The 17017-nt window shown below is 43.2% G+C and overlaps 1 protein-coding gene across 10 annotated transcripts in view; it reads right to left on the bottom strand.

Moving 5' to 3' along the window:
• Positions 1-17017, bottom strand: part of NIPA2 (NIPA magnesium transporter 2) — a 36639-nt gene extending 19622 nt beyond the window's left edge. The window contains exons 1-7 of one of the 10 annotated variants that reach the window (XM_053582056.1): positions 16732-17016; positions 15932-15977; positions 13184-13257; positions 8825-8911; positions 7523-7899; positions 6307-6538; positions 4021-4077 (exon numbers count right to left, since the gene is read on the bottom strand). In XM_053582056.1, the coding sequence (XP_053438031.1) occupies positions 4021-4077; positions 6307-6445 (196 nt within the window). In that variant the 5' untranslated portion in view covers positions 6446-6538; positions 7523-7899; positions 8825-8911; ... (1 more) ...; positions 15932-15977; positions 16732-17016. Of the gene's footprint in view, positions 1-3661; positions 3688-4020; positions 4078-5065; positions 5248-5277; positions 5391-6306; positions 6539-7522; positions 7900-8824; positions 8912-13183; positions 13258-15931; positions 15978-16731 lie in introns of those variants that run through there. The other 9 variants (XM_053582057.1, XM_053582058.1, XM_053582054.1 and 6 more) reach the window with 9 other exon arrangements.

Genomic DNA, 17017 nt, shown 5'->3' with positions numbered 1-17017 from the left:
TTGATGGTTTTAAAAGGATAATTTTTATATTCTGTCCAGCTTTTTAATTTGTTTTCAGCAGGAATACTGATTCAATTATCTAGTCTACCATTACCATAAGCACTATATCGATTATTGCTGTTCAAATGTTTTCCATAAAATGCTATTCTCCAAGTCATCAGAGACTTCCTTATGGCTAAACTAATGGTCACTTTAATTCTCATGGCACCTGCTCTACATCAATCAACATCATCTGGCCCCAGGAAGTATGCTGCTCCCGAAACACTCCTGTGACACTAGGCTCACTTGAGTCTCCTGCCACTCTCACTGCTCCTTTTGAGCCTCTTTCCCCTCCTGAGAGCTGAATGAACTCAGACTACTCTCAGGCCTCTGATCCTAGGCCTCTGTTTCTATCTATTCTCAGTTCCTACACTATCTCATCCAGTTTTGTGACTTTAAATAGCAATGATGGAGCGGCGCCTGTGGCTCAGTCGGTAGGGCGCCGGCCCCATATACCGAGGGTGGCGGGTTCAAACCCGACCCCGGCTGAACTGCAAACCATAAAATAGCTGGGCGTTGTGGCGGGCGCCTGTAGTCCTAGCTACTCGGGAGGCTGAGGCAGGAGAATCACTTAAGCCCAGGAGTTGGAGGATGCTGTGAGCTGTGTGATGCCATGGCACTCTACCAAGGGTGATAAAGTGAGACTGTCTCTACAAAAAAAAAATAAATAAATAGCAATGATGGCTTGACTCTCAAACTTTTAACTTCAGCATGGATCACTGGAGGACCTTTAGATAGGAACTGCCTATCCAACATCTAACTTCATCTATCTACTTGAATATAGTATAGGCATTTCTAACTTGAACAGATCCAGACCAAACTCCCAACATTACTACCCCACCCCACTCCTGCCGTCAGCCTAGGTCCTCCCTGTACTCTTAACCATCAGTTTAACACCAACTCAATTCTTCTGGTTACTATGGCCAAAAATCATCATGTCATCCTCAACTCTTCTCTGTCACACCCTACATTTTGGTGAGTGAGCAAAGCTTATCAGTTCTACCCTTAGAACATATCCAGAATTCGGCTTAGCGCCCAGTTACCACGCCAGCCACATGACCTGAGGCTGGTGGGTTTGAACTGGCCTGGGCCTGCTAAATAACAATGACAACTGCAACAAAAGAATAGCTGGGCATTGTGGTGGGCACTTGTAGTCCCAGCTACTTGGGAGGCTGAGGCAAGAAAATCGCTTAAGCCCAAGAGTTGGAGTGATGCCAAGCACTCTACAGAGGGTGACATACCGAGACTCTGTCTCACCAGAAAAATAAAATAAAAACACATATCCAGAATTCTACTGCTTCTCACTGCACTCACTGCTACTGCACTGGTCTGTCATTGCCTCTTACCTGATTGTTGCAAGAGCCTCCCATCTGGTTTTTCTGCTTCTGTTCCTATGCATTCTGTGCCTCAACATAGCAGTCATTGAGATCCTATTAAACCCAAGTCTTGGGCGGCGCCTGTGGCTCAGTTGGTAAGGCGCCGGCCCCATATACCGAGGGTGGCAGGTTCAAACCCGGCCCCGGCTGAACTGCAACCAAAAAATAGCCGGGCGTTGTGGCAGGCGCCTGTAGTCCCAGCTACTCGGGAGGCTGAGGCAAGAGAATTGCTTAAGCCCAGGAGTTGGAGGTTGCTGTGAGCTGTGTGATGCCATGGCACTCTACCGAGGGCCATAAAGTGAGACTCTGTCTCTACAAAAAAAAAAAAAAACAAACAAAAAACCCAAGTCAGATTCCATAACCTACAAAGTCAGATCCAGCCACTACTTCCATAACCTACAAAGTCCACAGGATCTGGGCCCTCACTCCATCTGGGCCCTCATAGCGTCATCTCTGAAATTACCTCCTGTTATTTCCTCCCTATTCACTCCCTTCCTGCTACTCCTGCCACTTGAATGTTTCTTGAGGTTTTAGTCATTTAGTGCTACCTAACAAGCACCCTAAAATTTGGCAGTTCAAAGCAACCACCATTTACCCTTATGATCTCTGTGGTTGAGACTTAAGAAATGGGTCAGTAAGGAGTTCTCACTCAGGATCTCTCAAGAGATGCATTCAAGATTTATACTGGGCGGCTCGGCGCCTGTAGTTCAAGTGGCTAGGGAGCCAGTCACATACACCAGAGCTGGCGGGTTCAAATCCAGCCCGAGCCCACCAAACAACGACAACTACAGCCAAAAAATAGCTGGGCGTTATGGCGGGTGCCTGAAGTCCCAGCTACTTGGGAGGCTAAGGCAAGAGAATCACTTAAGCCCAGAAGTTGGAGGTTGCTGTGAGCTGTGATGCCCAGGGTGACAGCTTGAGGCTTTGTCTGAAAAAAAAAGAAAAGATTTACACTGGGGGTGCAGTCTGTGAAGGCTAGAGCTGGAGGGCCCACATCTGGGTGGCTCTCTCAGTGAGGGCCTAGGGGCTTCTCCAGAGTGGGCAATCCAAGAAATCAAGGGAAAAGCTGCAGTGCCTTTTATGATAGCCTCACAAGTCACATATCATCACTTCCACAGTGTTCTTTGATCACACTGAAACAGCACTAATTTGATGTGAAGGATTACACGAAGGTGCACACACCAGGTGGACACACTGAAGGGCATCTTGGACGCTACCCACCACTCATAAATTGGCCAGCCGTGGTCCTACTTCATGGCTTCAGTTACTTCTAATGATTTTCCCTGAAATATCCATATGGGCAGATCCCTCATTTCCTTTACATCTTTTACACAAATATCTCTTTGATGAGACTTGCCCTGACCACCTCCCTGACATTTTAAACCTCTTTATCTTCCATTTTATATGTCCCCTTTTGAATATATTCTTTCTTCCTAGCATTTATGACCACACACAGACATTTTAACTTATTTATCTTGTTTACTGTTTGTTTCCAATCTAGAATATAAGCTTCAAGTGGGCAGGGCTTTTTTTTTTTTTTTTGAGACAGATTCTCACTATGTTGCCCTCCATAGAGTGCCATAGCATCACAGCTCATAGCAAGAGTTGGAGAACTCTTGGGCTTAAGCGATTCTCTTGCCTCAGCCTCCCAAGTAGCTGGGACTACAGGCGCCCACCACAAGACCTGACTAATTTTTTTGTTGTTCTTGTCATTGTTTAACAGGCCTGGGTCAGGTTCGAACCTGCCAGCCTCACGTATGTGGTCGGCGCCCTACCCAGTGAGCTATGGGCATCGAGCTGTGAGCAGGGATTTTTAAGTGGTTTTCTCTCACTAATGTATTCCAGCACCTAGAACAATACCTGGCATAGAGAGATGATCAATAAATACTCAAGTAAATAGTCGAGGCTCAATGTCTTAAGAATAATTTTTCTCATGTACCTTTTTTTTTTTGGTAGAGACAGAGTCTCACTTTACTGCCCTTGGTAGAGTGCCATGATGTCACAGGACTCACAGCAACCTCTAGCTCTTGGGCTTCCGTGATTCTCCTGCCTCAGCCTCCTGAGCAGAGGGGGCTACAGGCGCCTGCCACAACGCCCAGCTATTTTATTGTTGTAGTTCGGCCGGGGCTGGGTTTGAACCTGCTACCCCCGGTATATGGGGCCAACACCCTACTCACTGAGCCACAGGCACACCCTCCCATGTACCTTTTAAAGGCAATCACCAAAACAAGGATAGACAATCTTACCAAATACATAGCTACTTCTTTTTCTACTGAAATGAGAATAGAGGGAGAAAAACTAAAAACAAGATTTCTCTATAACCTTTCACTTTCAAAATTACCTTCTTAAATTGAACACAATTTGTTAAAATACACAGGTGTATCAAATGTTGTAATCAGATGAGTAAAAAGTCTTGTCATTCAAATTAAATAAGCGATTAAACTGCTCAATAACTTCCACATGCTTAAATATTATATATGTCAGTTTTGTTAAGTAGAAAAACAAGATTTATTTAAAGTTTTAAAATTTGCTAATAACATGAGGCTATAGTAGATGCAAATATTTTAACATATAGCTGTTTTCTTAAAATGTTGTCTATACATACTTGATAGCAGTCCAGCCCACCACAACCATTCCTTAAGATATGCATGGCCACCTTGACCTGTGAATGAAGAAACATTTCACATCTTTGGAAGATTATCAGAGTCTTGTATAAGTTACAAGCACTTTACACTACTAGTAATGACGGATTTAAAAATCTGTTGCTGATTATTACCGCTTTATTTTTGTTATTGTTTTGTTGAGATGGGGTCTCACTCTGTTGCCTTGGCTAGAGTACAATGACATCACATCTCAAATGTGCAACCTCAAATTCTGGAGCTCAAATGATCCTCCTGCCTCAGCCTCTGAGTAACTGGGGCTAAAGACACATGCCGCCACGCCTGGCTGATTTTTCTATTTTGTGTACAGACAAGGTCTTACTTTTGCTCAGGCTGGTATCAAACTTCTAGCTTCAAGCAATCTTCCTGCCTTGGCCTCCTACAGTGCTGGGATTATATGTCTCAGCCATCACACCCAGCCTATCACTACTGTAAATAAAGGTTTCTACATCACTGTACAAGGGGATTTCTTAGATAATAATAAGGGAATATGAGGATCATAAGAATGTTTTAAAATGTTTAGGTTTTACTATACTCTAAGGAAGGAATAAAATCAATCCTTACATTCAGCTCACATTTCCTTCTTTTGTTTTGTGAACTCAGCTTCAACAAAGTAAAGAAAATGAACCAGCTCGGTGCCTGTAGCTCAAGCAGCTAGGGCACCAGCCATATACACCAGAGCTGGCGGGTTCTAATCCAGCCTGGGCCCGCCAAACAACAATGACAACTACAACCAAAAAATAGCTGGGCGTTATGGTGGGCACCTGTGATCCCAGCTTCTTGGGAGGCTGAGGCAAGAGAATCGCTTAAGCCTAGGAGTTGGAGGTTGCTGTGAGCTGTGATGCTACAGCACTCTACCCAGGGCGATAGCTTGAGACTCCGTCACAGAAAAAAAAAAAACAGAAAATGAAACAGTAAGAAATAACCCAACTTCAAATAAATTAGTCTGAAGTGGACAAGCCATTTGGGGGAGAGAGAAATCCCACTTACGAGGTGACAGCCTTGGAGACAGTGGTCCTGTGCTGACCAGGACAGGTCTCACACTCTGGGATTGCTAAAAAACACACTCTGCTTTTTCCTTGGCTTTCTTCTTGATCAAACTAATAGTCAGGAAGCAATCAGTATTTAAGCCACTCTCCAAAAGAAAAAGCAAAGGAGAATGAATCCTTTACAAGCATATTCATCATGGATAATTAAAGTACCTCTTCTTGGACAAAAAATGAGGGGCTGGATAGGCAGCGCCTGTGGCTCAAAGGAACAGGGCACTGGCCCCACATGCTGGAGGTGGCGGGATCAAACACAGCCCGACCAAAAACTGCAAAACAAAAAATGAGGGGCTAGGTAAATAAGCAGTAGATGCCAATGCCTTCTCCACTTCACCAATGTGCTCTATGTTTGAAGACTGCTGAATTAGGGCTAACCCTAGCGATGGCACAGGGAAGAGAGAGGGCGCTATTTTTTACTGCCAAAGCAGGTATATTCTTGAGGTCCAATCGGGTACAGAACTGAAGCAGAGGCAGAACAATGGAAAGGGACCACAATGCCCTGTAGCACTGGAAGTTGTCTGTGTGTGTTTTTTTTTTTTTTTTGGCCGGGGCTAGGTTTGAACCCGCCACCTCTGGCATATGGGACCAGCGCCCTACTCCTTGAGCCACAGGAGCCACCCTGGAAGTTGTCATGAATGCTTCAGGGATGTGCCCGAGGTATCAATGGCGTAAATCACATTGATATCCCCCAGGGTCTTGACTTGTCAGCAGTCTCTGGAGAAACAACCTACAAAATCCAGGAGAGTTCACTGAACTGGGTACTCTTCAAGCCAGGGAAACTTTCCTTCCTGTCTGCTAATTTGAGATTATCAGGCAAAATGTCTAAGGTAAAAGTCAGAACTTTCACTGTCATAGACAAAAGATCCCACCCTTCAGTAAGTTCTGATTCTAATCATGGACCCTTATTTCCTTCTCTGAAGACATACTGAAATTCAAAGAAAAGGCTGGACACTAATTTGGCATTGGTCCCTGTTTCCACTTTGACAGTAACTGTAGGAGTTAATAAATTATGGTATCTTCTCACTTTTTATTTTTCTCATTACAAAACTGATGTTTGACTCTCTGTAAACATGTCCAGTTCTGGAACAGTCATAAAGTTTCAAATATACTTACTAAGAATAAAGAGGTGGTCTTCTACAAAGTACATGCTGAAGTCATTTCAAAGTCACATAGAGTACAACCTACCTGCTCTCATTGAGCCTTTTCTAGCAAGTCGCAGAAGGCCTTTTTTTTTCAGAATGAAACTTCCTCCGATGAAAATGCTGGAGCTCATAGCCAACCCCAGGCCAATATAAAAGTCATATTTTCCACGCCCTGGGCTCATTTCGTTTGTGACTTAAGAAGTGCCTGTGAATCACACTGATCACAGAACAGAGAAACTGCTGGTACTGGTGGCAAGATGATGCAGTCTTCAAATCTGAACAATACAAAATGGAATGAGACTTTCACAGAATGATCACAACAGCTTACATGCAATTCAAAATTTTACACTATTTCTCCTCTCAAAAAGAAAAATATTTTCTTCATTATAAATATTAATAAATGTATTCATTACTTAAATTTAGCACCAATTCTTCCAATTATAGCAAAAGATGGTTTAAACTTGGTTTTAAATTGATTTCATAAACTGATTATATATATATTTTTTAAACTCTGATTATATATATATATATATTTTTTAAAGTTTCCAGTTTTATCCAACAGTCCACTGTATTAAAATTTTGCTGATGAGGAAAAAAATACTCTACAGAATAAAAAGTCAGGCTTAACAATATACAAATCTACCTTATAAATAAAATGCATTTATCAATTTCATAAAGTTGAGTCCTTTTGAATAATCTCCACAAAGAAATTCAAATTTTTCTGCCAATACGTGTTCTTTTTAAAACTATATTTGACAAAAGCAGACAGTAATTTATTAATTTAGCCTATTTGGGGATCTGCTGACATAAGGCATATTCCATATTATCTTGTTAGCAGAGGATGACGTGGTTCATAGAGAGATGTCTCCCAGGTCATGGGATGTGGTACTGGTGGCCTTAAGAGAACATGAGGACCATGGCACCCAGAGGGCTCAATCCACAAAAGCATTTGCAAATTTTTTTTCCAAATAGCCAATGCATGAACTTGGCTGACAAATGAACTAAAGCAAACTGTGGATAGCAGAGAAAAAAATAACACTTAGGAAATAAGACTTATGATCAGCTGATTACATAATAATTAGACATACAACTTTCTAGTATATGTTGGATTTTTAGTCCCACAGTTTAACTACTACTGAGTCCCAGAACTAATCTGCAAGTCAGTCAGGATCCTTACTAACTAGCCAACTATTCCATTCTTCAAGTCATAGACTCCGGCCTTTAACCAAAGGAAATTAAACTCCTAGCCCCTCAATTACCTTATTCGTCCACTCAAACAGCACTTCCTGGACATGTGATGCCCTAAGTAATAGGCATTATGCCAAACTCCCTGAATAAAACAGTGATAGCTTTTAGACTTAATGATTAATAGTTTTAGTCTTAAGAGTCATTAGGGGGTGGTGCCTGTGGCTCAGTGAGTAGGGCGCCGGCCCCATATGCCGAGGGTGGCGGGTTCGGACCCAGCCCCGGCCAAACTGCAACAGAAGAATAGCCGGGCGTTGTGGTGCGCGCCTGTAGTCCCAGCTGCTCGGGAGGCTGAGGCAAGAGAATCGCGTAAGCCCAAGAGTTAGAGGTTGCTGTGAGCCGTGTGACGCCACGGCACTCTACCCGAGGGCGGTACAGTGAGACTCTGTCTCTACAAAAAAAAAAAAAAAAAAAGTCATTAGGGATAGACAAAAGATAGTTAAAGGCTTATAACACACTATATTCATAATAAATGCAGTATTGGCTCAGCGCCTGTAGCACAGTGGTTATGGTGCCAGCCACATACACCAAGGGGGGCAGGTTTGGACCTGGCCCAGGCTAGCTAAACAACGACAACTACAACAAAAAATAGCCGGGCATTGTGACAGGAGCCTGTAGTCCCAGCTACTTGGGAGGCTGAGGCAAGAGAATCACTTAAGCCCAAAAGTTGGAGGTTGCTGTGAGCTGTGACGCCATGGCACTCTACCCAGGGTGACAGCTTGAGACTCTGTCTCAAAATAATAATAATAATAATAATAATAATAATAAATTCAGCATTATCACACTGAGTTGATAATCAATCCAAACAAGTGTGTTTAATTTTCCTTCTGAGGAACACTGTGATTCCTGTACACTGCAAGGAAAAGCCTATTCTTCCTCAGCCCACTCACCTGGAGCTTGGCCATCAAGCTTGCTTTGCCTGATGCCAGGCAGTGTAAGCAACACAATGGCCAGTTCCCAGTTCATATGTAAAGAGGTCCCTCACACTTCTGCTTGTCCCTTTGAATCCTGCCATCACCACGTAAAGAGCATAACCTGGGCAGCCCACTGATCACAACAGAGGGAAATGCATAGAAAAGCACTATCCTAGGTGACCCACAGAACTGTGAGCATGATCATAAAGGCTTATTCCAATATGCCACTGCGACAGCTAACATATGTACCTGAACAGGCTTATTACACTAAGTCTAAAATTTCCACCACAATTTATAAAAAACCAAAAACTGTCTGCAGAAAACAGAGCTTCTTGTGAAAGCTGGGTGGTAGGTACTCTTTGGCCACCAACTAAGAAAATGAATTATCTCATTCTGACTTACAGTTTGAAAATAGGGCAGCAGTGTGAATGTCCCAAAAGGAATGTGTTGCTTCACTCCTCTCAGACCTGGTGACACTCTGCTCCCACTCTATGGAAATGAAGGGCAATCACAGCTTAAAGTCTACATCAGAGATTTTTTTTTATTCTTAAGGATTAGCCACAAGGCAGGGGCAGGCTTAAAAACAGCTAAACAAGGGGGCGCCTATAGGTCAGTGGGTAGGATGCCGGCCACATACACGGAGGCTGGGGGGTTCGAACCCAGCTCAGGCCAGCTAAAACAACAAAGACAACTGCAACAACAAAAAAACATAGCCGGGCCTTGTAGTCCCAGCTACTTGGGAGGCTGAGGCAAGAGAATGGCTTAAGCCCAAGAGTTTGAGGTTGCTGTTAGATGTGATGCCACAGCACTCTACCCAGGGTAATAGCTTGAGACTGTCTCAAAAAAATAAAAAATAAAAAAATAACAACACAAAACACAGCTAAACAAGAAAACTTTGCTAAATTTCAATTCAACTACGTTCCCCAACGAGATATGCAGAGCAACGGGTCGGGAACCTGCCTACTTCACTTCTCAGAGGGGCTCAAATGGAATAACTCCCACCCACTAGAGTTATTTGCACATGGCCATCTGTTTTTTTTTGTAGAGACAGAGTCTCACTGTACTGCCCTCGGGTAGAGTGCCGTAGCGTCACACGGCTCACAGCAACCTCTAACTCTTGGGCCTACGCGATTCTCTTGCCTCAGCCTCCCGGGCAGCTAGAACTACAGGTGCCCGCCATAACGCCCGGCTATTTTTTTGTTGCAGTTTGGCCGGGGCTGGGTTTGAACCCGCCACCCTCGGCATATGGGGCCGGCACCCTACTCACTGAGCCACAGGCGCTGCCCGGCCATTTGTTTAATACACATACTAAGTAGCTGTTTATGTACCAGACACAGAAGTTATGAAGATGATCAAAGGACTCCACAGTTGAGAGAACTAAACATTTTAAAAATAACTTAATGAAATTTTAAACACACTTTTAAAGACTCTTAGAATTTTCATCTTATTCTAAATTTCAGCAAATGTGATCTTCACAACTGATTTTACTAATATTTATGAATACTTATAATGTGAACTTCATTAAATGAAGGCATATCAAAAAAGGAATAAACACATCTTAAAGAAAATAAAATGAAATTGGTCAACCTTCCTAAATAATGTGGACAACAGGTAATTTAAGGAGCAGGAAACAATGATTATTTAGTGTCAGGTGCAGCCACTCATGCCTATAATCCCCGCACTTTCAGAGTCCAGGGCAGGAAGGTCACTTGATCCCAGGAGTTCAAGAACAGCCTGGGCAACATAGAAAGATCCTGTCTTGGGCGGCGCCTGTGGCTCAGCTAGTAGGGCGCCGGTCCCATATGCTGGAGGTGGCGGGTTCAAACCCAGCCCCGGCCAAAAAAAAAAAAAACAAAAAAAAAACAAAAAAAAAAAAAAAGAAAGATCCTGTCTCTAAAAAATTAAAAAAAAAAAAAAATTAGCAGGTCATGGTGACAGGCACCTGTAGTCCCAGCTGCTTGGAAGGACAAAGCAAGAGGATCTTTTTTTTTTTGTAGAGGCAGAGTCTCACTTTACTGCCCTCGATAGAGTGCCGTGGCGTCACATGGCTCACAGCAACCTCCAGCTCTTGGGCTTACGTGATTCTCTTGCCTCAGTCTCCCAAGCAGCTGGGATTATAGGCGCCCGCCACAATGCCCGGCTATTTTTTTGTTGTTGTTGTTGTAGTTTGGCCGGGGCCGGGCCTGAACCCACCACCCTGGGTATATGGGGCCGGCGCCCTACTCGCTGAGCCACAGGCACTGCCCGCAAGAGGATCTCTTGAGCTCAGGAGTTAGATAGAGGCTGCAGTAAGCTATGATAGTGCCAGTGTATTCTATCCAGTGTTGGGAACAGAATGAGAACACTACTTAAAAAAAAAAAAAAAAAGAATGTACTACTATTCTTAAGATTTGTAAGCAACCCAACTGCCAAAGTCAACAAACAAAATTATACCAACTGAAATACACATACAGCTTTTCACTGTCACAGCACTTCTGACATTTTATTTTCACAAAGACTTGAAAAAACATGTGGTAAGGGCCTCTGATGATGAGACAGAGATGTTAAGTAATTTGTCACACAGTGGGGGCTAGGACACATTCCTCACCCCCACAGGAGTCTCCTTTTGGTCCCAGACGTGGAACACAAGTGGCAGTTCAGATCAGGCTCCCAGTGCAGGTGTTTTCTCTGCCCTGTCTGTTCCTACTTGTACTCTGAATGGCTACACCATCTTTGTCACCCTTTATGGACACAAGTGCCAAGAGTGCCAGAGGGCTTCTGCCTTTGAAATACCATCCCATGCCTGCTCTGGGTACCAGACCCAGACCTCTGCCTTAGTGTATCTCCCAACCCTGGTCCAGCTCAAATACATGGCATAGCGTGCTGGTCTACAACACACACCTCTGCTAACCTCATTCTTTTGCTTAAAAGCTTAAGTGACTAAGCTGTTTATAGTAAGTCCAAATTTCCAAATCCATCTTTTTATTTTTATTGATTTTTGAGACAGAGTCTTACTATGTTGCTCTGGGTAGAGTGCTGTGCTTAAAAAAAAAAGAGCTCAAGACCAGCCTAAGCAAAAGTGAGACTCCTGTCTCTACTGAAGAAGAAAAGAAAAGAAAAGAAAAGAAAAGAAAAGAAAAGAAAAGAAAAGAAAAGAAAAGAAAAGAAAAGAAAAGAAAAGAAAAGAAAAGAAAAGAAAAGAAAAAAGCAAGCTCACCAGCCATGGCGGTGGGAGCCTGTAATCCCAGCTACTTAGGTAGCTGAGGCAAGAAGATCACTTGAGCCCAAGAGTTTGAGTTTGCTGTGGGCTATGATGCCACAGAACTCTACCCAGAGAATAGAGTGAGGCTCTGTCTCAAAAAAGAAAAAAGTTTACTTACATAAAACATAGGCAAAAATGTCTAACACTGAGCATGCTCTAGGGTGACAGGTGCTCTCAGTTCTGCAATACAGATTTCATTTTCTTTTTTTTTTTTTTTTTTGGCTGGGGCTGGGTTTGAACCCGCCACCTCCAGCATATGGGACCGGCGCCTACCCGCTGAGCCACAGGCGCCGTCCTCGTTTTCTTTTTTAAGCTTGTCAAGTGGGGCTTTTCTTTCTTTCTGAGACAGAATCTCACTATCTCACCCTGGGTTGAGTGCCGTAGCATCACAGCTCACAGCAACCTCAAAGTCTTGGGCTTAAGTGATTCTCTTGCCTCAGCATCCCAAGTAGCTGGGACTACAGGGACTGGCCACAATGCCTGGCTATGTTTGGTTGTAGTTGTCATTGTTTTTAGCAGGCCAAGGCTGGGTTCCAACTTGCCATCCCCAGTGTATGTGGCCAGCACCTTAACTGCTGAGCTATGGGCGCAGAGCTGGCTTTTACGTCTTTCCTAAATAAATTTTATCATGTATGTTTGAGGTTTACAATATGATGCTACAATATACACAGATAATAAAATGGTTACTATAGTAAAGAAAATACCTATAATATGTAGTTAACATTTTTGTGACAAAAGCAACTAAAATCTATTTAACAAAAATCCCTATTACAATACAATTTTAATACTAATCCCCATGTTGTACACTCTATCCCCAAATTTGTTCCTCCTCCGTATCTGCTGCTTTGTACCTTTGACCTCCATCTTTCATTCCTCCCTCACCTCTGCCCCTAATAACAATTGCTTTATTTTCTAGAGAAGTCTATCTTAATATTCACAATATTACAATCACAAAATACACCAATAAAATACCAATCACTCTTCCTATGTAGACGCTATGGAAGAACAAGGTGTATATTTTCATGTGGTACTACTGATTAAGGCACATTCATGCATTTTTACATGTAATATACACTGAGAAAAATTCTAAGCCAAAGGTTCAGAAAATGAAAAACTACAGAATATTAAATATTATAATGTGCCCAAAGCTCTGCATAATTAAAAATTAAATATTTATTTTCTTCCCCAAGCTTTAAATAAGGCAAAGAGGCTCAGGAGTTAAATTTACAGATCTTTTTTGTCTCTGAGAACCAGCCCTCTAGTTTTATCTCTGAGAAGCATTCCTAAAACATTCTGTTGCTGCTCCCGTAGAGCTGGGGTTGGAGAGAAGCCTTATTCCTGAGAGCCTGATCTCATTCACTCCATGTCACTCATGTCCCTTCCACCTAAATATCTGCTAAGTTCTCTTTGGAAGGAGCCCTTTATTCTATAACTGATTGGATGGTCCAATGTCATTTTGATCTACTTTCCAGAATAGAAATAAAATTATAATAATCTTAAGAGTATTTTTTGGGTGGCACCTGTGGCTCAAAGGTGTAGGGTGCTGGCTCCGTATGCCGGAGGTGGCAGGTTCAAACCCAGCTCTGGCCAGAAACTGCAAAAAAAAAAAAAGTATTTTTTAAAACCACAAACACTATTGGTCACTTGATATTTATTAGTGGTGTATATAGTAAATGGTGTAGGCCAAATGTAGAATTTAATTATACTGGCTTAGAAGAGTTTCAGCTTTTTTTTTGCAGTTTCTGGCTGGGGCTGGGTTTGAACCTGCCATCTCCGGCATATGGGGCCAGCGCCTGATCCCTTTGAGCCACAGGCGCTGCCCAGAGTTTCAGCTTTATTCAACTTCCGGAGCAGCAGAACCTAGATTCAAAACAACTTCTCTTTTGCTACCTTTCATTCCACATTCCATCCTCTCACCTTCTGTTAGTAAGAATAATGTTAATATTCCAGCAGCACATTTTTATTTCCTCCATTAGAATAATAGAAAAGCTAATATATTCCCAAGCTGAATGTTCTTTAATTATCTGTATTTTGAATCTGTCTATGCTACTGTAGTTCCAGAATTACTAACTTTCTGGCATGTTTTTAAAGGTCTTCTCTGATAAGAAATGGGAATTTGGCTTCCTACCCTTTTCTGCAACAGCAGTGTTTGGGGGTGATAATTTTGGACTGATACCTAGATTCCTATTTCTGAGTTTTGTTGGCTTTTTGAAAACCTGGCTTTCCTTAAGGTTTGCAGCTTGGTAGCAAAGTAAGACTTTCTTTTTTTTCTTTTTTGTAGAGACAGAGTCTCACCGGACCGCCCTCGGGTAGAGTGCTGTGGCGTCACACGGCTCACAGCAACCTAACTCTTGGGCTTACGCGATTCTCTTGCCTCAGCCTCCCAAGCAGCTGGGACTACAGGCGCCCGCCACAATGCCCGGCTATTTTTTGTTGCAGTTTGGCTGGGGCTGGGTTTGAACCCGCCACCCTCAGCATATGGGGCCGGCGCCCTACTCACTGAGCCACAGGCGCCGCCCAAAGTAAGACTTTCTTGAAAAGACAGAAGAATTGGACTGTAGCTTGTAAACATGTTCCTTTTTTCCACTTTGTCATTGAAAATTGAAGAATCACGGGCGGTGCCTGTGGCTCAGTCAGTAAGGCGCCGGCCCCATATACCGAGGCTGGCGGGTTCAAGCCAAGCCCCGGCTGAACTGCAACAACAACAAAAATAGCCAGGCGTTGTGGCGGGCGCCTGTAGTCCCAGCTACTTGGGAGGCTGAGGCAGGAGAATCGCTTAAGCCCAGGAGTTGGAGGTTACTGTGAGCTGTGTGAGGCCACGGCACTCTACCGAGGGCCATAAAGTGAGACTCTGTCTCTACAAAAAAAAAAAAATTGAAGAATCACTTTTAACTTTTTGAGGTGTGGGTGTCCAAAGAATCAGCGAGGACTATATTTCTGGAATTTCAATAAGGATGCTTAATCTTAAAAACAAAAATAATTGTAAAAATCATCTTATAATAATTAGAAAAAATAAAATAAATAAATCAGAGCTTAAATGAAGCTTATTTTACCAATGGAGAAAAAAAATACATAATATCCCGAAAACAAGTGAAATTCTTTTTAAATTATATCTCCCTAATAATAACAGATACTATTTATCGAGCACCTACATTAACCCTCTTTGTGTGACTTACATCCATCATTTCTATCCTGCACAATAATGAAGAGATGGTATCATTATCCCTTCTTTACAGCTCAAGAAAGCGAACCTCCACAGAAAGTGGACTCTATGCCTGCAACTGATTGCCCAATCACATTAAAAGTTTATAGAGTTCTCAGTATTTACTTCTGCTTGGTTTTCACTGCTATGTAAAGTTAGCTTTTTTTCCCCAGCCTCTAATCTGGCTAATTATTCTTTTTGTTTTTTGAGATAGAGTCTCACTATGTCACCCTCTGTAGAGTGTCATGTAGTCATAGCTCACAGCAACCTCAAACTCTTGGACTTAAGCAATTCTCTTGCCTCAGCCTCCCAAGTAGCTGGGACTATAGGTGCCTGCCACAATGCCCAGCTTTTTGTTGTTGTTGTTGTTGCAGTTGTCATTGTTGTTTAGCTGGCCCGGGCTGGGTTAGAACACGCCAGCCTCGGTGCATGTGGCCGTAACCACCGTGCTACTGGGCGCCAAGCCTGGCTAATTATTCTTAAAAGCGTTTCTGTATTGGGCAGCTCCTGTGGCTCAAGGAGTAGGGCGCCGGTCCCATATGCTGGAGGTGGTGGGTTCAAACCCAGCCCCGGCCAAAAAAAAAAAAAAGGCATTTCTGTATTTATAAATACTACAGAACCTAAAATAAATTTTTTATTTTTTATTATTATTTTTTATTTCTTTTATTTATTTATTTTTTTTTGTAGAGACAGAGTTTCACTTTATTGCCCTCAGTAGAGTGCCGTGGCGTCACACAGCTCACAGCAACCTCCAACTCCTGGGCTTAGGCGATTCTCCTGCCTCAGCCTCCCGAGTAGCTGGGACTACAGGTGCCCACCACAATGCCTGGCTATTTTTTGGTTGCAGTTTGGCTGGGGCCGGGTTTGAACCCGCCACCCTCCGTATATGGGGCCGGCGCCCTGCTCACTGAGCCACAGGCGCCGCCTAAATAATTTAACAACAGTAGTTATAAATTAAAATTTTAACTTACATGTAAGTTTAATATGCTCTCTCATGAAGAAAAAAAAAAAAGCTGAAAGAAGTTAGAGATGATTTATTCACTCTCATTTCCTCGTAAATACTAACCTTTACTCGCATTTAGAATTTTAAACCCTGGCAGAGTAGCTCCAGCCTGGAAAGAAGAAAATACACAAGTAGGCAAAAGTACTGAATAAAGTTACTAAGTACTTTTAAAAATTTGATTACTAGCCTCCTTACTCGTTTTACTAACCAATTAACATAAAATCTACTAAATCCAGCATAAGGTACTGCTTCAACAGACAATTTACAGAAATGAAAGATCTCTACTATCTATTTCCTCTTATTTAAAAAAAGTACTAATGTTTTTAAGGCACGTGGTACATACAAAATTTCTAGAAAAAGAATTTAAGATGTAGTCCTGTACCAAACGAACTGACATTCTAGTAAAGAAATTGGAGAGGCACAAACACAGAACTAAATGTACAGAGTTTTATGCAATTGTTTGGAGAGGAAAATAGAATTGAGTTATTTCATAAAAGTTAGGAAATTACAACAGCCCTGTTCAAAATGTTACAGCACACGTAACGTTCAGGCTTGTACAACTGCCATTATTACCCCCGCAGTAGCTGAAACCACCTTCTAAAACTCATCTAGACAAATGAAATCATTTTAATGAACTTAATGAATAGAAGTCCTGGCAGGGCCAACGAGCTAAGTTTCCATGGGATGCGAACAGCCTTCTGATTCACAGGGGGCTTCCTCACTGCGGAAGAATAGCAAAACCGCTTCCATCCCTAAACACCCGGAAAGGAAAGTTGCCCTGATGGGCCCGTGCCCGCCCCAAACCGGGAGGATGGCCTGCAAGTCAGCCCCTACGCGCCTGCCTGAAAGGAAGTGGTGGCGACCTTAGTCCAGTCGGCAGGCCGGCCGCGCGGCTTCTCCTCGGCAATCTGTCCCTGGGCACCGTGGCTCACACTCCTGCACAGGCCGCCCCCTTTAGCGCTCGCTTAGCCACCGCCTTCCTCGAGGCCCAGTGGGAAGTGAGAGCATCCGGGGCTTCAGCCGTACACACCGCCTCCTCCATGGGGGACCGCAGAGCGGAACCCGCCCTGGTCAACCTCCAGCACCGCCGCCGCCTCCAGCACCCAGGGTGGCCGCGGAAAGCTGGGGCGCGGTCGAATGACGCAAGAA

Source organism: Nycticebus coucang, chromosome 2 (assembly GCF_027406575.1).
Source record: "Nycticebus coucang isolate mNycCou1 chromosome 2, mNycCou1.pri, whole genome shotgun sequence".
Classification (NCBI taxonomy): Eukaryota; Metazoa; Chordata; class Mammalia; order Primates; family Lorisidae; genus Nycticebus; species Nycticebus coucang.
The sequence above is the reverse complement of the archived record's forward strand: the minus strand, read 5'-3'. Positions and strand labels throughout refer to the sequence as shown.